The 22,727-nt window shown below is 35.2% G+C and overlaps 2 protein-coding genes across 2 annotated transcripts; both read right to left on the reverse strand.

The window, feature by feature from the left end:
• Positions 1-17,756: 17,756 nt before the first annotated feature.
• LOC139899537 (protein ENDOPLASMIC RETICULUM-ARRESTED PEN3) lies at positions 17,757-19,661 on the reverse strand. The gene has a single exon (XM_071882367.1). The coding sequence runs from the start codon at positions 19,630-19,632 to the stop codon at positions 18,214-18,216; it is 1,419 nt and encodes a 472-aa protein (XP_071738468.1). The 5' UTR covers positions 19,633-19,661; the 3' UTR covers positions 17,757-18,213.
• Positions 19,662-21,113: 1,452 nt separating this feature from the next.
• LOC139902753 (uncharacterized) lies at positions 21,114-21,518 on the reverse strand. The gene has a single exon (XM_071885354.1). The coding sequence runs from the start codon at positions 21,516-21,518 to the stop codon at positions 21,114-21,116; it is 405 nt and encodes a 134-aa protein (XP_071741455.1).
• Positions 21,519-22,727: the final 1,209 nt, after the last annotated feature.

Genomic DNA, 22,727 nt, shown 5'->3' on the forward strand with positions numbered 1-22,727 from the left:
TATTTAAACAACTTGCTTATAAGATTGATAAATTGGATTTTCAAATATTACTAACCGAGTAAATGAATTTCTATATAAAGCACGTTTTGTTTTGTTGATCAATTGTCAAAGTTGACTGTCTTATCATGTTTTAAAGCCTTATAAACACTATAATCTGATTCTACAAGTATTGGAAAAATATGTGAAATAATAAAATATTTTCGATTGCCATGATAATTCAAATATAATATAGCTCCTGAAATAAATAATATTTTGAGTTTGATAAACTATAAATTCGTTCAATTATCAAGACTTATACTATGTTAATAAACATGTATAGATTTAAAGATCATATTGGGTCTGGTTGACTTTTGAGATGACTTTTGTTAAATTTTGCATGTCGATCTCGAGCATTAGGACTGTGATACACTATGACCTGACCTAGCTTGTTAAACATCGATTGACCAACATATGTTCTCTAGGTTGAGATCTACGGTTACTTTGCATTACGAGTTTCTGTCACATTTCGGTGAATAACTTTATCTGCTAAGGCGAGTTTATAGATCCCCTTTTAATTGCTTTTGCAATCTATATTTTTGGGCTGAGAATACAAGCACTTTACTTTAAACGCAATGGATACAAGTACATACTAAATTCTACACTGAGTTTGAACCGAAAATCCCTTAGCTTTGGTAACTAGTAACTGCCGGTTATAAGAACTGGTGGGCGTGAGTAGTTGTATATGAATCCATAGGGCTTGACATCCCCGTCTGTTCCAGGTATAGAAACCCTAGCCTGAACTATAAAACAGACGTATGCTATTTGAGTTTAGTACACGTTGGATTGCGTGTATTGTACATGTTGGTTGCATGTATGTTAAAACAGGGGTACTTATTATAGCGTTAAAGCTTAGTTACCTGTAACAACCCAACCCGTTAACCAACCAATAACGCGAAATAAAAAAAAATTCTTTGTGCAGCAAATGGCGCGGCGCGCCATGACCCCGCGCGGCGCGCAAAAAGGCCTGGACAGGCTGCTGTCCCAAAAAGTCCCAAATGCGAAAATGTTTGACCACTTCCCGACACATTTAGACTAAACGGTTTTCTCAACATATTATAATAGTTAAAACTAACATGTTCCATCAATAAAAAGGGTTTTACGACACCGGGCCCACATATGCCCAAATTACCCTTTAAGTACCAATTTCAAGTTTTCGACCACACGACTTTTAACACAAAATAAAGCCGAGCATGGCGATTGGGGATACGCTACCTAATCCTAATCAATCCAAAAGCAAGCCTTCTAAAGCAACTACGCGAGTCCACTAGTCCCACGCTTACCCGAGCCACCGCATCCATGCAAATCTATAAAAAGGTAAACAACGAGAGGGTAAGCTAACGCTTAGTGAGTGAGAATATACTACATACATATATATGCATAAAATGGACACGCCACACAAAACCAAATACCGCATACCGGAGCATCCAAGCATAAAGGCAAGCTAGTCTAAGCATACCGTAAGATCACTAAGCAATGAGCTAAAGATACATCAACAAAATATAAGTTCACCAACAACGATGTGAACAATGCCAATAAGCTACACCCGGAGGGTTAGCTACATCACGACAATACAACATTATATATATACAATATATATATATATATATATATATATATATATATATATATATATATATATATATATATATATATATATATATCGAATAACATAATTTGCTTATGCTTACAACACAATAACCATGGTTAACTAATCGTACAAGGGAATGGCGCTCGCAAAAATGCTATCGGTATTCATAACATCCGTTAGGGTACTTAACACCTCGTATCACTAACCCCTAGGGTGGCACCTTAACACCTCGGCACTTCACCCCGAGTGGCATCTTAACACCTCGATGCTTCACTCATTATTTTACGGAGTGGTGTCTTAACACCTCGACACTACACCCCTAGGTGGCATCTTAACACCTCGATGCTTCACCCCGAGTGGCATCTTAACACCTCGATGCTTCACTCATCACGTGAAACGTGGTGTCTTAGCACCTCGACACTACACATTTCACGCTACAACAAATAGATACATTATATACCTACACATATAATTATTCCACTCACTATACACGCCCATGTGATAACGTACACATAAAGTGTGCACCTCGCCAAAGTGGTCAACCAAAACGCACAACCGTGCCAATTGGACCTATACACAAGTCCAACAATTCCACCTATACGAGAAGCGAGCTCTATAAGCGAGAACCCCCTTCACCCGACCCGCACCCATCCTACACATACATATGTATATAGGATATTAACACTCACCTTTTCGCCTTGAAGAACGCTACCGAATAATCCGCAATCGCCGATGGAATGTACCTAATCCATTTATCACATAACAAGTAACACAATTAGGGTGGATATACAAATCAACCCAAATTGACAACTAGTGCAATTTCGACCCAAATGCACTTCCAAGCACAAACCGCGCCCAAACTAACCAATAATCACTAACACAAGTGAGAATGGTCCTAATATGCCAATCAAACCCAATCATAGGTGTTAAACACCTATCTTGCCCAAAATGACACTTAAACCCTAATTTGACCCATAAGAAGTCAATATCACGCCATTAGCAAGTTTTGACACCAAAACATATTTAACTCGATTCTATGCTTCAACTTAATCCATTTTAAGTTTATAAACCTTATTAAATCGGCAATTGAGTCATAATCATCAACAAACCCTAATTTTGACTCTAGTCAAAATTAGTCAACCAAAAAACCCTAATGGTTTCCAAAACACCAATAATCATTAACACTAGTGATTCTACACCATTTACAAGTATTAAACATGGTTAAATCATTAACCAACCTATCACACCCCCAGTTAGGGCCTGGGCGAAATGTGATTCAATATCATAATACATACCAACATATTATAAAATGAGAACAAATACTATATGAATAAAACCAAATTTGCAGCGGAAGGATTAATAATGTCGTTACAAGAATTATAAACTGTTCAAATGCAGAAAAGTAAATATGCGATAAGTCTTGATCCTAGCCAAGTAAGTCATCACATAAGCAGTAGATATAGAGGTCCTGATCATTCAGTACCTGAGACAAACATGCTAAAAGTGTCAACCAAAAAGGTTGAGTGAAATTCATAGGTTTAATAAATATGATTGACCGTTTGTTCTTAGACCACAAGATTTGTTATAAAAGTAGATCACGCAGATCCAAAAGTAGTACTGATTCGTGATATTTTAGACTAAACGTTTGTTTTGTTGCCCCGATGATAAGTTGACAGTACCTTATCACCATGTTTAAATCATTATTAAGTAATACAAAGACATCGCGGTCAAATGTATCAGGGACGTTACTCCCGATAGGCCTACCCCCAATAATTAAGAATGCCTTATCCTGAAAGCAATTAAAAAATATCACTGTGGGGTCTTAGTAGCATAAGCTAGTCATAGTACAGTTTAGGTTCGTACTTGTGTCTAAGTTGTTTAAAGTATAAAAGCAGCATGTGTCTCACCCCAGTAAGTATAAAAAGTGCTATAACAATAAGAGTGGGGCTATGAAAGTCACCTTAGTAATTCGGTGAGTGAAAGTATTCCTTAAAGATAAAGTATGGATGATCAAAGCACAGAGAAGTCAACCTAAGAATAAGTTGAGAATAGTTTAGATGTTTTGCCCGTATTATGATAAGTGTAAGTATTTTCTTTTATAGTAAGTTTAAAGAAGGTTTATCGTTTTGGAAAGGCTTTTCATACTAGACAAGCTTCCAATCTAACACTTTCAATTTAAAATGGCCTTTTCAGGTCATAGGTTTCTGAGCCATAGGATCCTTTAACTCGGTAATCCAAACTCTCCGCCTAGACTTTCGAGCGTCCATCCACTCGAGAAAGATCAAGATCTATACCCATCTAATATACCGTTCCAATACGTTTTTAGGTGCGTATAGGAATACAACACTTTAAATACTTTATACAATAAGTATTTACTTAAGTTCGATTGTATTATCGTTATTAAGATTGTTTGATTTTTAAATCCTAATAATAAGTAGGATATATTTAAGTAGGTAAACAAGTGTTATACATAGAAATTGTGTTTTATGAATGGGTATGTATTAATATCAAGTTAAAATGTATATATATATATATATATATATATATATATATATATATATATATATATATATATATATATATATATATATATATATATATATATATTTATCTTATATGTTAAAATATGTATAGTTTAATTTTAAGTTTTATGTCAATATAAGTACCAATAATTATCTAAAAATGCTAACAAGTGTTTTATTGATTTCATAACAGTAAGTGACATGTATAAAACATTATAAAAATTTTCTATACATAAATATTAAGTTTTATGTATTAAATATTAAATTTTTTTTATAGCTAAAATACAAATAAATAGATAAACAAGTTTAACAACACATTTTATATTTTTCTTAGGTTCTACTGACCAAAATAAACTTAGGAAAAATTTATAAATTTTTGTTATGGTGTAAATGTATTTATTTCTAATTTCTTTTTCGATTCAAGATAAATCAAAGTTTATAAAGTCATAATTATTATATCAACTCAATTAATTCATCTAAAATTTTCGTATGCCTAATATAGTGTATTAAGCTTAGAAAAATTATTTGTACATTTATATTAAGAGTTTAACTATTTAATTCAACTTTTGTATTGTTTTTAGTTTAAATTCGGAATTAAATAGAAATATATAATTATTAATTCTAAAAATAATTTTTATAACTTTCTTATTAGTTTCTAAGTAATTTCCATTGATTATTGTAGTCATAAACATGTTATATCATTAAATTCTATTTTTCTTTTTAAAACAGATTTTCCGGTACTGTAGCAAAAGTAGAAGAAAATACAAATTAATTATTTAAAATGACAAATAAATCAAACATAAATTTTTATAATTACTTTTATGATCTAAGGAACAAGTAAAAATTATAAAACATAATATATAAAATTTTTTACTATTTATTTCTTCATTATCTATATATACCGAATATAAAAAAAATCAGTTTTTGATTTTTAATAAATAAAATTCGAATGTATAATTCATAAAAATAATTTTTATAGTCATTAGGATACTTAATACTAATTATCATGTATTTACATTATTTATTATAATTAATTTCGTATTTATTTGGTATTTAACATAAAACTAGCACAAAAATATGATAAAAACTAAATAAAAACTATAAAAATAATATAGAGAACTTACAAAAATAATTTTTGCAGAGGTTTGAGAGAGAATTCTTCAATTTTTTGTGTACAAAATTTGTGAAGTAGGCTATGGTATTTATAGTTACAATTTTTGGTAAAGAGAAAATAAAAAAATACAAAAGTTTATATAAAAAAATAACTAGTGTCTTGTAAAAAAAATTAAAAGTATTTATGGTCAGTCATGCCACCATTTCAAAATATAAATAAATAAAAGTAAAGTTAAAAGTAGGAATAAAATAAATAAAAGTGGATCTAGATCTAGTTTAAATATATAAAAAATACTACTTTTAAAATATATATATATATATATATATATGTATATATATATATATATATATATATATATATATATATATATATTTCATAGTTCTAAAAATGTTAACTAACTAAATTTCTATTTTTATTTAATTATTAAATACGAATTTTGATAAATATAAATATATATTCGGTATTTATAAAATTATAATTACTAAATGTGGTTTTTATTTAATTAAATTATTACTTTATAATTTTATTAGTTTTATATATGTTACTACATTTATATATACTTGTATTTATTAATTGTATAATATATTAACTAAATACAAAATTAATATAAGTATTTTATATGTAATCATGTTATGACATAAATTTTTTTTTATAAAAATTCTTACGCGTACGTTGTTGAATAAAATTTATTATTCGTTTAACGTTCGTTAATTTCGTATGTATATAACGACCTTTTATTAGTACTTAGAGTTTATTCATTATACTTAAATCTTTTGTTCGGGCATTATATAGATGGAAAAATGAGGGTCGTTATAGTACCTCCCCGTTAATGAAAACTTCGTCCCGAAGTTTTAAGTGGAGTTCCCGTCTGCTTCATCAACACTTGGGAAGAGATGGGGGTATTTTCGTATCATTTGGTCTTTGCGTTCCCAGGTATATTCGGGGCCTCTACGCGAATTCCAACGGACTTTAACAATAGGTATGTTGCTCTTACGAGTCTCTTTGACCTCTTCTTTCATAATCTCTATAGGTTCTTCGACAAAGTGCATTTGCTCATCAATGCGGATATCATCCAAAGGAATAACAAGAGTATCTTCGGCGAGACACTTTTTCAGATTTGAGACATGAAACACATCATGTACTTGACTTAGTTCAGCTGGAAGTTCTAATCGATACGCAACGGGACCGATTCTTTGAATAACTTTGAAAGGTCCAACATAACGCGGACTGAGTTTACTTCGTTTACCGAAGCGGATAACACCTTTCCAAGGAGATACTTTTAACATAACGTTATCTCCAACTTGGAATTCTAACGGTTTTCGGTGAGGGTCGGCATAACTCTTTTGTCGACTACGAGCGGTTTCTAAACGCTTCTTGATTTGCACGATCTTTTCGGAAGTTTCATGAATAAGTTCAGGACCAGTTAATTGTCTGTCCTCGAGTTCATCCCAACACAACGGAGATCTACATTTGCGACCGTATAAAGCTTCGAATGGTGCAGCTTTAATACTAGAGTGATAGCTGTTGTTGTAAGAAAACTCGACTAAAGGTAGGTGTTTATCCCACCCTTTACCGAAATCGATAACACATGCTCGTAGCATATCCTCCAAAGTTTAGATAGTTCGTTCACTTTGACCGTCCGTTTGCGGATGATAAGCTGTACTCATGTCTAGTCGAGTTCCAAGAGACGCTTGCAAGGATTTCCAGAAATTGGAAGTAAATCGACTATCGCGATCCGAGATAATAGAAGTAGGGACACCATGACGAGTAACAATCTCTTTAACATAGAGTCGAGCTAACTTTTCCATTTTGTCAGTCTCTTTGATTGGTATGAAATGTGCAGACTTAGTGAGACGATCAACTATGACCCAAATCGTATCATTGCCATTTGCAGTCTTAGGCAATTTTGTGATAAAGTCCATAGCTATACCATCCCACTTCCACTGTGGAATATCGGGTTGAGTTAGAAGACCAGAAGGCTTTTGGTGCTCGGCTTTAACTTTCGAACAAGTAAGACACTTACTCACATAAGTAGCAATGTCGCCTTTCATGTTGGGCCACCAGTAGAACTCTTTCACATCCTGATACATTTTACTAGAACCGGGATGAATAGAATACCTAGTCTTATGTGCTTCATCCAAGACTAGTTCACGGAGATTACCATAACGAGGAACCCAAATTCGATTACCAAAGTATCTTATACCATTGGACTTAACTTGCAGTTGGTTTTCGAAATTTATAGGTCCTTCTCCTTCGATAAGTGTAGGTTTGATAGCTTCAACTTGAACTTCGCAGATTCGAGAGATGAGATTCGATTTGATCTTAAGATTCAAGGCACGAACATGCCTAACTTCGTCCTTTCGACTTAGAGCATCGGCAACTACATTTGCCTTTCCCGGATGATACTTTAGTTCACAATCATAATCATTTAACAATTCGAGCCATCGTCTCTGTCTCATGTTTAGCTGTTTCTGATTAAAGACATGCTGAAGACTCTTATGGTCGGTGAATATCGTAAACTTAGTACCGTATAGATAATGTCGCCACATCTTCAGAGCGAATACCACAGCACCTAACTCCAAATCGTGTGTGGTGTAATTAACTTCATGTTTCTTTAATTGTCGAGAGGCATAAGCGATAACCTTCTTGCGTTGCATTAGAACACAACCGAACCCTTGTTTCGAGGCATCGCAGTAGACAACAAAATCGTCGGAACCTTCAGGTAAAGATAAGATCGGAGCAGTGGTCAACTTCTCTTTCAGAATCTTAAATGCAGACTCTTGTTCTTCGGACCACTCGAATTTCTTCCCTTTGTGAGTTAACTTGGTGAGAGGCTTTGCAAGAAGAGAAAAATCTTTAATAAATCTTCGGTAGTAACCGGTAAGTCCCAAAAATTGGCGAATATGCTTCGCAGTCTTTGGCACTTCCCAATTCTGAACAGCGGTGATTTTAGCGGGATCGACATGTATTCCATTACTATCTACAACATGTCCAAGGAATTGTATGGTTCTAAGCCAAAACTCACACTTAGAAAATTTTGCGTAGAGTTTTTCTTTTCTTAAGAGTTCAAGAATCAATCGTAAATGTTGCTCATGTTCTTTCTCGCTTTTAGAATAGATCAAGATGTCGTCGATGAAAACAATAACGAATTTATCAAGGTAAGGCTTGCAAACATGGTTCATAAGATCCATAAATACGGCTGGAGCATTAGTTAAACCGAAAGGCATAACATAAAATTCGTAATGTCCGTATCGGGTGCGGAATACAGTCTTAGGAATGTCGGACTCCTTAACTCTGAGCTGGTGATAACCGGATCTTAAATCAATCTTAGAATAAACGCTTGACCCTTGAAGTTGGTCGAATAGATCATCAATGCGAGGTAACGGGTAACGGTTCTTTATGGTAAGCTTGTTGAGTTCTCGGTAATCAATACACATTCTCAACGTACCATCCTTCTTTTTGACAAATAAGATAGGAGCTCCCCACGGGGACGAACTTGGACGAATAAAACCTAGATCCAAAAGTTCTTGGAGTTGGTTAGAAAGTTCCTTCATTTCGGAAGGTGCTAAACGATACGGTGCTTTAGCAATGGGTGCAGCACCTGGAGATAAATCGATTTGAAATTCAACTTGACGAGGCGGTGGAAGACCAGGGAGATTTTCGGGAAACACATCGGGAAAATATTTAACAACCGGGACGTTTTCAATATGCGTTTCTTCGGATTCGATCATTTTAACGTGAGCTAGTATGGCGGAGTAACCTTTCACAAGGTACTTACGGGCTTTAATACATGAGATGATATTAAGATTGGAACAACTTCGTTCGCCTTGGATAATAAGAGTTTCTCCACTTCCTAACGGAATTTGAACGGTCTTATCGAAACACATGATGGCTGCTCTCAATGGACCTAACCAATCCATTCCAACCACTACATCGAAACTACCTAGCTCGACCGGCAAAAGGTCTATCTTTAATTCCTTATCGGCTAGAATTAGGTTGCAGTTTTTATATATTTTATCAACTTTCATTAACTTCCCATTAGCCATTTCTACTAATCGTCTGGTTTGTAGGGTTTGGGGCTTTTTAGTAAAAAGGGTGCAAAACTCATTTGACACATAACTCTTATCGGCTCCCGTATCAAATAAAATAGTGGCATAACAATTATTGACGAGGTACGTACCGGTAATGACCTCATCCTCATCACTGGCTTCTGCAGCAGTAATCACAAAAGCACGACCTTTGGCAGTAGCATTTGCTCCAGTAGCTGGAGTATCTTTCTTCTTTGGACAATTCGGGCTAATATGCCCCTTTTCACCACAAGTATAGCATGTTGGAGGAGCTCTAGCCGGAACAATGGCTCTATTCTGAGGTAGGGTTCTACAAGTCTTTGCAGCATGGCCTATCTTCTTACAGATTGTACACACAGCAGTGCACTTTCCCGGATGATGCCTTTCACATTTAGAACAAAACGGACTAGTACCCTGATAACCGGGTCTCGTACCATTCGCCGGTTTCTTATTAACATTTTGAGCTAAACCCTGAGATGGTTCAAATTTCCTCTTATTGTCACCGTTTTTAACTTCGACTTGTTTATTAACCGAAACTCTCCTACGTTTAGCCATCATTAAACTCTGTGCCATGTGGATCACAGCATCCACAGTAACCTTCTCGGCAGAAATCACATTCCCTTGAACATCATCGGGTAGACCCTCGATATACCGCTCTATCCTGCGGGCTTCAGTTGGGAACATTTCGGGACATAAGGTAGAAAGCTCCAAAAAACGATTGGTATAGCTTTCGATATCGGTTCCTTTAACTCTGAGTTCCCAGTACTCAGCCTCGAGCTTTTGGACTTGACTTCTTGGGCAAAACTTAGTGATCATCATGCCTTTGAGTTCATCCCATGGGGTAGTATTAGCAATATCTATTCCCACAGATTTGGCATGAGCAGTCCACCATGTCATAGCATTGCCAGTGAGTGAACTTGTGGAAAACTTCACTCGATCATTATCTCTGCAGTTACAGATACGGAAGATTGATTCTAGCTTTTCAAACCATCGGACCAGTTCTACGGCTTCTTCTTTTCCACTAAAAGTGGGTGGGTTACAGTTCTTAAAATCTTTATAGGAGCAAGTTTTAGAAGGAACATTATGATTGTTGTTGTTATTGTTATTGCCTTGGGCGGCCGCTAGCAGCAATTGAAATTGCTCAGTAGAAAGAGTGACATTTGGTATAAGATTATTGTTGTTGTTGTAGTTGTTACCACGAGTTGAGTGAGCCATTGATCTTCAATACATAAATACATTATTAGTTGAAGAATCAAGATGTTATAAGTTTACAATCATGATTTATAACGTTTGCACAACACACATAGGTGAATAAGACAATATGCTTAAATAAACACTTAACATTATTGGAAACAAGGCATTATATAAGCCTTTATTAAAGGAGTTTGGAATGGAAAAAGTTTAGGCATAAGCCTTTACATAGATGGGTAAATGGAAAATAGGAAAACAAAAGGTAGGTTTTAGTTCTTCTTTTTCTCGTTCTCAGCTTCCTTCATAAATTTCTCTATCTTTTCATTTTTCTCCTTTTGTTTCTCGTGGAGGTATTCAAAATTATCGTAGAGGTTAGTGATGCGGCTGTTGACAAAGTTGTTGTTGAAATCCTTGATAGCCAGTTGATGATTGATTCGGTTTTTCTCTATTTTCATCTTAGACTCAACTAGTTCTTGGAGGTAGGCAATAGATTGCTTTCCCCAACGGGTATTCCGTTCTTCCTCAGTCTTCACTTTCATTACTGTCTCCATTACTTTGTCCATGTTATTTTTCACAAGTTTTTCTAGTTTTTCAGTTTGAGAGTCGAAGGACTCTTTGATGATTTCTTTCAAGATTGTGTTTTCTTTTTCTAGGTTGTTTAGACGCATTTCTATCCGAGCAACTTGGCGCCTACTATACTCTTTATTCTTATCACAACTTCGCTGAAGGTTGAGGATATCAGACTTCACCCTTACGTGTTCCATGTTATTACAAAATAATGGATCGGATTCTCTAGTGGCGGCGGGTTCGGGTTGTTTTCTCTTTCGAGATGAGTTTTCAGATGATTCTTTAATAGGCTCTTCTTCAGGCTCATAACCTGAGAAGTCACTATCGTAGTTAGGGAGGTCTTGAAGAGCATTCCATTTGGGAGTATTCATCGGTTGATGAGAGTCAGCAGTATTGGCATGATGTTTTCCTTTGCTTTCATTTCTCGGGGTTGGATAATATTCGGGAGACCCACGCGAGTTGTAACGAGTGTTCGGGCTATAGTTCATTGGTGGTGAAGGAGGACTATAAAGTGGGCTTCGAACTGATTTTTCGGTAGAAGATCCTTCAGTATCTTTCTCAGCTGGTTTGAAAAGAGTCGTTTTGTTTATTTGATGATAGCTTGACATCCTAACATTAAGATAGAGATTTTGATTAGATTTTTAATCTAGGATTGTAAAGAATGAGAGGTAGGGTTGAACTCTTTGCTTTAACATTCTAAGGTAATCCTAAGTGATTTAAAGTCTAAGGCAGGAAAGGTTATAGTTTCCTAGATCGCTAAGGTACCCTAGCTAACAAGTAAGGCACACATAAAATGCAATCCTGGTTCTCTATAACAGCCTGGTTATGCTCTGATACCAATCTATCACACCCCCAGTTAGGGCCTGGGCGAAATGTGATTCAATATCATAATACATACCAACATATTATAAAATGAGAACAAATACTATATGAATAAAACCAAATTTGCAGCGGAAGGATTAATAATGTCGTTACAAGAATTATAAATTATTCAAATGCAGAAAAGTAAATATGCGATAAGTCTTGATCCTAGCCAAGTAAGTCATCACATAAGCAGTAGATATAGAGGTCCTGATCATTCAGTACCTGAGACAAACATGCTAAAAGTGTCAACCAAAAAGGTTGAGTGAAATTCATAGGTTTAACAAATATGATTGACCGTTTGTTCTTAGACCACAAGATTTGTTATAAAAGTAGATCACGCAGATCCAAAAGTAGTACTGATTCGTGATATTTTAGACTAAACGTTTGTTTTGTTGCCCCGATGATAAGTTGATAGTACCTTATCACCATGTTTAAATCATTATTAAGTAATACAAAGACATCGCGGTCAAATGTATCGGGGACGTTACTCCCGATAGGCCTACCCCCAATAATTAAGAATGCCTTATCCTGAAAGCAATTAAAAAATATCACTGTGGGGTCTTAGTAGCATAAGCTAGTCATAGTACAGTTTAGGTTCGTACTTGTGTCTAAGTTGTTTAAAGTATAAAAGCAGCATGTGTCTCACCCCAGTAAGTATAAAAAGTGCTATAGCAATAAGAGTGGGGCTATGAAAGTCACCTTAGTAATTCGGTGAGTGAAAGTATTCCTTAAAGAGAAAGTATGGATGATCGAAGCACAGAGAAGTCAACCTAAGAATAAGTTGAGAATAGTTTAGATGTTTTGCCCGTATTATGATACGTGTAAGTATTTTCTTTTATAGTAAGTTTAAAGAAGGTTTATCGTTTTGGAAAGGCTTTTCATACTAGACAAGCTTCCAATCTAACACTTTCAATTTAAAATGGCCTTTTCAGGTCATAGGTTTCTGAGCCACAGGATCCTTTAACTCGGTAATCCAAACTCTCCGCCTAGACTTTCGAGCGTCCATCCACTCGAGAAAGATCAAGATCTATACCCATCTAATATACCGTTCCAATACGTTTTTAGGTGCGTATAGGAATACAACACTTTAAATACTTTATACAATAAGTATTTACTTAAGTTCGATTGTATTATCGTTATTAAGATTGTTTGGTTTTTAAATCCTAATAATAAGTAGGATATATTTAAGTAGGTAAACAAGTGTTATACATAGAAATTGTGTTTTATGAATGGGTATGTACTAATATCAAGTTAATATGTATATATATATTTATCTTATATGTTAAAATATGTATAGTTTAATTTTAAGTTTTATGTCAATATAAGTACCAATAATTATCTAAAAATGCTAACAAGTGTTTTATTGATTTCATAACAGTAAGTGACATGTATAAAACATTATAAAAATTTTCTATACATAAATATTAAGTTTTATGTATTAAATATTAAATTTTTTTTATTGCTAAAATATAAATAAATAGATAAACAGGTTTAACAACACATTTTATATTTTTCTTAGGTTCTACTGACCAAAATAAACTTAGGAAAAATTTATAAATTTTTGTTATGGTGTAAAAGTATTTATTTCTAATTTCTTTTTCGGTTCAAGATAAATCAAAGTTTATAAAGTAATAATTATTATATCAACTCAATTAATTCATCTAAAATTTTCGTATGCCTAATATAGTGTATTAAGCTTAGAAAAATTATTTGTACATTTATATTAATAGTTTAACTATTTAATTCAACTTTTGTATTCTTTTTAGTTTAAATTCAGAATTAAATAGAAATATATAATTATTAATTCTAAAAATAATTTTTATAACTTTCTTATTAGTTCCTAAGTAATTTCCATTGATTATTGTAGTCATAAACATGTTATATCATTAAATTCTATTTTTCTTTTTAAAACAGATTTTCCGGTACTGTAGCAAAAGTAGAAGAAAATACAAATTAATTATTTAAAATGACAAATAAATCAAACATAAATTTTTATAATTACTTTTATGACCTAAGGAACAAGCGAAAATTATAAAACATAATATATAAAATTTTTTACTCTTTATTTCTTCATTATCTATATATACCGAATATAAAAAAATCAGTTTTTGATTTTTAATAAATATAAATTCGAATGTATAAATCATAAAAATAATTTTTATAGTCATTAGGATACTTAATACTAATTATCATGTATTTACATTATTTATTATAATTAATTTCGTATTTATTTGATATTTAACATAAAACTAGCACAAAAATATGACAAAAACTAAATAAAAACTATAAAAATAATATAGAGAACTTACAAAAATAATTTTTGCAGAGGTTTGAGAGAGAATTCTTCAAGTTTTTGGTGTACAAAATTTGTGAACTAGGCTATGGTATTTATAGTTACAATTTTTGGTAAAGAGAAAATAAAAAAATACAAAAGTTAATATAAAAAAATAACTAGTGTCTTGTAAAAAAAATTAAAAGTATACAACCGTGTATACAGTTTATATAAAAAAATAACTAGTTTCCTTTCACTCCATGCCTCTATCGGAGTCTTTTTTTCTACGGCTTTCGTGGGACATCGATTCAATATATATACAGCCGTGTATACAGCTTCAGCCCAGAAACTGTTTGGAAGGCCTTTTTCATGTATCATTGTTTTGGCTATTTCCATTACAGTTCTGTTTTTACGTTCAGATACACCGTTTTGCTCAGGGGCGTAACCAACAGTGAGTTGGCGTTTAACTCCCTCGTCTTCACAGAATTTATTAAACTGTGTAGAGGTGTACTCTTTCCCTCTATCACTCCTTAGTGTTTTTATATAATGGTCACTACTCTTTTCCACGAAGTTCTTGAACTTCTTGAATATCGTAAATACTTTCGATTTTTCACGCATGAAATAAACCCACGTCATTCTAGAATAGTCATCGATGAAGAGAATAAAGTACCTGTTTTGATTAAGAGACGGGGTCCTCATTGGTCCACATACGTCAGTGTGCACCAGCTCTAGTATACCTTTCGCTCTCCAAGCTTTGTCACGAGGGAAAGGTTTTCGATGTTGCTTGCCCATCATACAGCTTTCACACGTGTCAGTGATGTCTTCTATGTTTGGCAAGTCTCTCATCATATTCTTCTGTTGGAGGATTTTTAGTGCGTGAAAGTTAAAGTGGCCAAATCTTCTATGCCATAGCCATGATTCTTCAACTTGAGCTTTCATGGCTGTGTCTCTGATATACTGCCAGCGAAGCGGAAAGTTGCGGTTCTCCATTGGCACTTCAGCTATTAATTTGTAGTTGTTTTTCTTGTCACGAATAACACATGATTTATCTTCGAAGAGTAAAGAGTAACCATGCTCCATCATTTGTCCAACACTTAGCAAGTTACTTGCTAGGCTTGATACTAGAAGAACGTCATTGATAGATCGAGTGACGTTATTAGTTTGAACAGTGATAGTACTTTTGCCTTTAGTATCAACAAGCGCTCCATTCCCTAGTTTGACGCGGGATTTTACTGACGTGTTGATACTATGAAATAACTTCACATCTCCTGTCATGTGGTTGCTGCACCCACTGTCGATCAACCAAGTATCGTCCCTCTGTTTATTTGCGACATGACAGGAATAGAATAGCTGATTTTTGTTCTCCGGTATATCTTCACTTTCTTCTGTGAAGTTAGCTCGATGATTTTGTTTTAAACGACAATCTTTTTCTAGATGCCCAAATCTTTTGTAGTTATTGCATTGTGGCTTCCCTTTGTGGAAACAATCTTTCTCCAAGTGGTTTGTCCTTTTGCAAATACCACATGGAGGGTAGCTTTTTCTTTTTTGATCGAACCCGGTTTTGGGTTTTGCTCCTCCTCTCGAATTTTCTTCAAGATTTCTTTTCCTCCCATTATTAGATTTTTGAGACCTTAATTTGAGTTTAGACTGAAAGGCACTTTCGAGTGAGTTTTCACTACGCCGACTCAGTCTAGCCTCATATGCTTCAAGAGAGCCAATTAATTCTGGTACCGACAGAGTCTCGATGTCTTTCGACTCTTCGATAGCAGTAATGACATGATCGTATTTTTCAGTCATACTGATAAGTATTTTTTCTACGATCCTTTTATCAATTATAGAATCTCCATAGGCTCTCATTTGATTTACTATTTCTTTTATTCTAGAATAGTAGTCTTTAACGGTCTCAGTCTCTTTCATATTTAAATTTTCAAAATCTCGTCTTAGAGTTAGTAGTTTGACAGATCTCACCTTGACATTTCCTTGAAATTCTTCTTGAAGGATTTTCCACGCCTCTTTGGCTGTCGTAGCTCCCATGATTTGTGGAAATATAGACGGTGTCAAGGCTTGTTGGATGTAGCCTAGAGCGGCAGCATTTCTTACAATATTTTTGTTGTATTTTTCTTGATCTTTTGCGGACAGAGTTCCGACGTCTTTTGGAGTTGTAAACCCGATTTCGACAATATCCTACAAGCTTTGTGCTTGAAAATATGTCTTCATTCGGATACTCCAAAAATCATAGTTGTCGCCATCAAAAATGGGGACGGGAATATTGTATGCACCAACGGTAGTCATGGTGTACTCGAACGAACGCCCAAACACGGCTCTTGATACCACTTGATAGAATTGTAGTTGATTTGGATTAGTTGAATGTGATTAATTTAATTATTAGTTGTTATAAGTGAGGGGATATTGTATAGAAGAAATAGTGTAGATTTGATGTTAGAAAGGAAAGATTTTTTTTATTACTTGAAATTTGGAAATGTTTGTGTGTATCTCATTTGCAAGACCACTAGCCTATTTATAGGCTCCAATATGTCGGCTAGATGTTTCTAGCATTCTTTGATATTTTTAACTAGTTAACTATCTAGTAATTTCTAGTTAATACCACTTAAATATCTACTATTAAATATCTAATACAAATTACTAATTCTAGACTAATCTAGATAGGAAAACATTAATATTTTAACAGTTTATACTTGTTATAGTATATGAAATGTGGTTGCACGCTAATTGAAATTATGCTTAAATGAACGTATGATGTAATCAAATTCGGTTGGGTACCAGTATTGGTACCGAAATTCAGAAACCGAAACCGGTACCGAACCGATACCGGTTCTTATATACGGTTCGGTATTCGGTAGTCACTTTTGGACGAATTCGGTATCGGTACCATACGGTTCGGTACCGGTTCGCAGGTTCGGTACGGTTCTGTACCGAATACCATCCCTATTTACTATCTTTTCCATCTTGATGGGAAAGAGCATGTATGAAATTTGTGTAACTACATTTAATGATGGGGTATAAGTTCATTTTTGCACGCCCCTTAGTTCAAGAGTTCATACGCATCCAAGACATCCTAAAAAAATTAAATAAAATTTCAAGTTTAAAGATCGATCCCTCTAATACCCGTGTGTTCGGGGTGAGTATTCCGAAAAACAGGTTGCAACAGATAGCGAGTATTTTGGATTGCTAGATTGGATAATTCCCTTTTCTATATCTTGGAATCCCGATAGGTGCAAGCAGGAAACGGGACTCAACATGGATTCCCGTTATTCAAAACTTCAAAAAGAAACTTACGGGTTGGAAACTTGGAATGGCAGGTGCTTATCTTATGGTGGTTGTATCGTCATGGTGAATGTAGTTCTCTCAATCCTATCTAAAGGACATTACTAGTATCATAAAGCACTCAGATTTCAACATTGATTCACAACCAATGATTTAAGCAACAAAAGAAAACAACAAATCTAATGCCACAAGATTATGTGGGATGAAGTTATACGCAAATTTCGTCAATAAAAATCATACAAATGGTGACTCTTTCAACAGAATAAATCAACTAAAGAGCTTTTATTCAAAAGTCACAATCAGTAACATTGGCGGACGTCTTAGAGTTAGCCACAAATCAACACCTTTATAATCCTTGATTCATTTGCCATCAAGAATACCAACAGCCATGTGTTAACTAGAGTACATACTTTTTTTTTTTTTTTTTTGAAACGATAGAGTTCATACTTATCAAGTAATCTAACATATCTAACTCTAAAAGTACTAGTGACATCACGTGAACTTTTACATACATTGCTACATGAATAAGCAAACAGAATACAAGTGAAGAAAGCAGGTGCATACAGCAAATCAACAAGACTGCAAACGCCTGTAACATGCCTACCTCAAAACAAAATTTACGCACCTTGCTTGCAACATGTATGCACCATAACAAACTTAATGTATCGTACAAAAACGTACACCAATATCTTCCATTTCGTGTGTCATGAAACCAAAACTGCCCCGGAGAAAACAGAACTTTGCCAAACCTCGAGACCTTCAGCTTCTTCCCTACTAACAAAAAGCCGTTCACCACCCCCTTCGATCTTCTTAATTATGCCTCTTTTTGAATCCTCCAATTTATCCATATAATTTCTTCGAAATGATTCTTCACCGATGTTCGAATTAGTTACACCATTTTCGGCAACTCTAGACCATACTTCTAATCCACCATCTCTTCCAACAAAAACTTGCTTCTTATAACAATGTACCACACTGTTACTTATACCACCACTTGTATTCCTCAAACTAGGATTTGTATCTCTCAAATACACCCAAGGATCATCACCCAACTTCCGCAAATCCGCCATCGCCACATCACCTGATTTCGAACATATCTTACTCATAGTTAGCTCATTCACATCAATGCTAACATCAGCAAAAGAGTCTCCAAACCTACTGCTTCGTCCCGAACCTGGCTCGTTCGTCTCCCAAGCCACACGTCCGGATCTCGGATCCCAAAACCGGATATATCCAGAAAATCCAAACGCTCCGGAGGCCACCGCGTGCCCACCGAGCAATCCCAGACTAGGCACGTAGGTTAAGGTTCCGGGTACCATCGATTTGGACGAATTACCAGACTGACGACCAATTTCTGACGTCACTTTTAGAGTTGACTTGTCAATCGAAAGCACGCAGTTCTCCTTATGATATGAATCAAAAGCAGCATAAACGGTGTTAACTGAGTCAGCCGAATCAGCAATAGCGGTGACTCGAGCTTTATAAATTCTGGGATCAGTAGGATCGATCCATTCCACGGATCCAACCCGACGTCCGTTAGCGAAATTATAGAAATGAATACCCGACGCAACATCGCACGCAATCGCCGCCATTGAAGAAGGCGTAACTTGCTTAATCGATGTAATCGAATCGAGATGCGTCCGTACAGTTCCGGCGTGAGTTAAATTCCAATCGTATACGGAGATCTGACCGCCGTGAGCTATCCACACCGATCCGTCATCAATTGTCGTAAACGCAGAAACGACGCCGTCGGAAGCAGGTCGGATAGTAGCAACAACGGAAGCGTCGATGCCGGAAAGTGGATTAGGAAGCATGGCGGATTTGAGGTGCGATTCGATGCCGTAGTACGAAGCTTCATCGGAGAGTTCCTGATCGGTAAAACGGCGGGATGTTGACGGAAGGCGATTAGTACGGAGGAGCGAGAGAAGGACGGAGAATATTTCGGGATCACGGTCAATGAAAACGGGCGTTGAAGACGAGTGGTTGTGGCGGTTGGATAAGGCGGCGAGAAGTGAATCTGGACCGCCGGACTGAAGGGTGGAAACAGTGGTTTCGAAAAGCTTGCCGCCGACGTTTAACTTAATCCGGTCAGTGAGGGTAATATTGGAAATTCCGTCTTCCATAATTTCTTAGTTGACGGCTAACGAGAAGGGATTCGGTATTTTGGAAAACTGAGTTTATTGATTTTTGCAAGTTATTTTAGGTTGAAAATCAAGTCAACGATTTTGTTAATTACTAAGGTACCCTCCGTATCTTGGGTTATGGCAAAGTTTGCCACTAGGATACCACAACAACAACAAAATCCAATATCACATATGTGGTGTATGAAGGAAATGAGATATAGACAATTCTTCCTCTATTTTTAAATAAAAGAGAAGTCATTTCTTCACTCAGAGTGATACACTCCAAGAAGTAAAAAAAATCCTCCCTCTCTCTATTCGACAGATAAAGAGATTGCTTCTGAATAAGTATCCGGTCAATAAGTAGGAAAAAGATTTTATAGAAAAATTAAAATAAAATAAAAATATAAAACATGAGATGCCATGAAAAATGGTAAGATCTAATTTTCATGGGTTTTAAATCTTGCACATTCAATTCAGACTCTAAGCGGTAGTCAAGTCGCCAATAAATCGACGCTTGTTGTTGACTTAATCAATCGAGCCAATTTTGCCACTAGGATACCATTTTCACAAATGTTGTTCTTTGTACTCCGTATAAGATTTCTGTAGTTTTTAGTTTTTCATTTCGTTGATATAACTACAGATATAATAAGTTTATTAATCATTAGACCAATCCCAACCATGACGCCTTCCTCAACACTTCCTCAGCGCCACGTCAGCTTTCTCTCTCCTTCTTTCTCACCACTTCCTCACATGACACTCCCATAACACACCATTGCCAACCATGAGATACTTTCTCAAATTTTATTATTATTATTATTATTATTACTTATTTATTATTATTATTATTATTATTATTATTATTATTATTATTATTATTAATTTTTTTTTTTTATTATTAATATTAATATTAATATTATTTTTAAGTAACAAATAAATAATTGTTTTTGAACATCACATTTATTAAACAACAAACATACGGTTACATTTTTCTGAAAGAAAAAAAAAATGACATAAACTTGAACATAAATTAAAAATTACATAAACTTAAACGTAAATCAAAAACTAGCAAACTACTCATCAACTTCATCACAATCGTCGTCCTCGTCTTCTTCTTCGTTTTCTTCGTCGTCTTCGTCTTCCTCTTCGTCTTGTTCATCATTGGCGGTTGTACCGGAAGGTCCCACTTCTGGTACGTGTCGAATACGAAATCCCGCCGGAAGATTCCAAATGTGTTTGATGAGCTTTTGTCGTAAAAAATGATGAATGGTTGAATCTCGCAATTCTTTGTTAGCGTGAATGTGCGCTTGAACCCTTTCCTCAATAGATCTTCTTGGACGACAAGCGGGCCTATAATTTTCTTCAATGTCGCACATTGCCCTTCCGTTGTCCTCGGTGATCATATTGTGTAATATAACACAAGTGTGCATAATTCTACGAATTCTTTCAACATAGAATTATCGGGAAGGGTTTTAAATTATTGACTAACGACCTTGAAGCACTCCGAAGGCCCGTTCAATATCTTTTCGGGCAGCTTCTTGAAACCTCTTAAATTTTGCTGCCTCAAGTGTTGGTTTACTTTTGAAAGACTTAACCAAAGTCGCCCATTCAGGATATATCCCATCGGTTAAATAATAACCTTTATTGAAATTACACTCACTAACCAAAAAATTACACGGATGTGCCGTGTCTTGGAATAGATCGTTAAATAAATCAGATTGATTAAGCACGTTGATTTCGTTGTTTGAATCGGCGGGACCAAAGTAAGCGTGCCAAATCCATAAGTCATACGATGCAACCGCTTCTAACATGATAGTTGGGTATCCATGATCGCCTCTTGTATAATGGCTTTTATATCTATATGGGCAATTTTTCCATGCCCAATGCATGCAATTTAGACTACCTAACATGCCCGGAAAACCGTGTATTTCAGCATGCGCGGTTACAAGACGTTGTACGTCTTGTGGAGTCGGTTTTCTCAAATATTCATTAGCGTACAAATGAAATACACTTTTACAAAAATTATTCAAACAATCGTATGACGTTTGTTGACCCGTATGTAAGTACTCATCAAAAGCATCAGGTGTAATACCGTACGCTAATTATCGTATTGCGGATGTGCATTTTTGAAAAACATTGAAACCAAGCAACCCGGTAGCATCCCGCCTTTGACGAAAATATAAAAAATAATCCGGAATATGTGACGCCCCGCACAAAACCATCGTGTACGATTCGTCAACAACAGGATCTTTACACGGTCAAATACTACATGCTGTTTGAAAACCAGTTTTGCATTCATAAAAAGATAGCGTTTACAAAAGATAACGTGACACAAATGTCGTTACAAAGTCATTATTTGAAAATAACATAAGTTACGAATGCAAGATAAAAGTTTCATGATTGAGACATCTCTAAGTAATGCAGCGGAAATCTAACACAGCAGGTCCATAACAGCAAGTCTATAACACCAAGACAGCAAGTCTAACAGCGGAAGCAATCATCGTCTAAGAACCTGAGAAATACACGCTTAAAAGTCAACACGAATGTTGGTGAGCTATAGTTTGTAATCAGTAAAGTAATGTAGACCACGAGTTATCATATTCAAAACAGTATGAAAAGTATATGCTTGTCCGTGGGCACCCGGTAACTAACTTAACGTAATAATAATACCCCCTCCTTGGCGAGTGCGTATGTTCTCGAAGTATTAAACACCCGTTAAATGCTAGCGCGACTAGCCCGAGTGGGGATGTCAAACCCTATGGATCCATATCTAAGATTCGCGTTCACCGGTTCAAAAACCAATGACTAAACGTTACCGTTCTAAGGGGAAAGTTTATGCCGTTATATAACTCACACATATGTAAAGTTTAAGTACTCATGTAAAGTAAGTAAAACATAAAAAGCGCATGTATTCTCAGTCCCAAAAATAGTATAAATAAAAAGGGAAGCTATAACTCACAGTGAATAAGCAGTAAAGGTCGATACGAAACGTATGCAGGTAGTAAGTCGGTCCGAAAGGTCGTCAACCTAAGTCAAAGGTTACTAGGTCAGTAAGTTGTCCCAAAAGGTTAAAAGTGAATAATTTAAGTTTAAGTTTC

This window comes from Rutidosis leptorrhynchoides, chromosome 3, assembly GCF_046630445.1.
Source record: "Rutidosis leptorrhynchoides isolate AG116_Rl617_1_P2 chromosome 3, CSIRO_AGI_Rlap_v1, whole genome shotgun sequence".
In the NCBI taxonomy this organism is placed as follows: domain Eukaryota; kingdom Viridiplantae; phylum Streptophyta; class Magnoliopsida; order Asterales; family Asteraceae; genus Rutidosis; species Rutidosis leptorrhynchoides.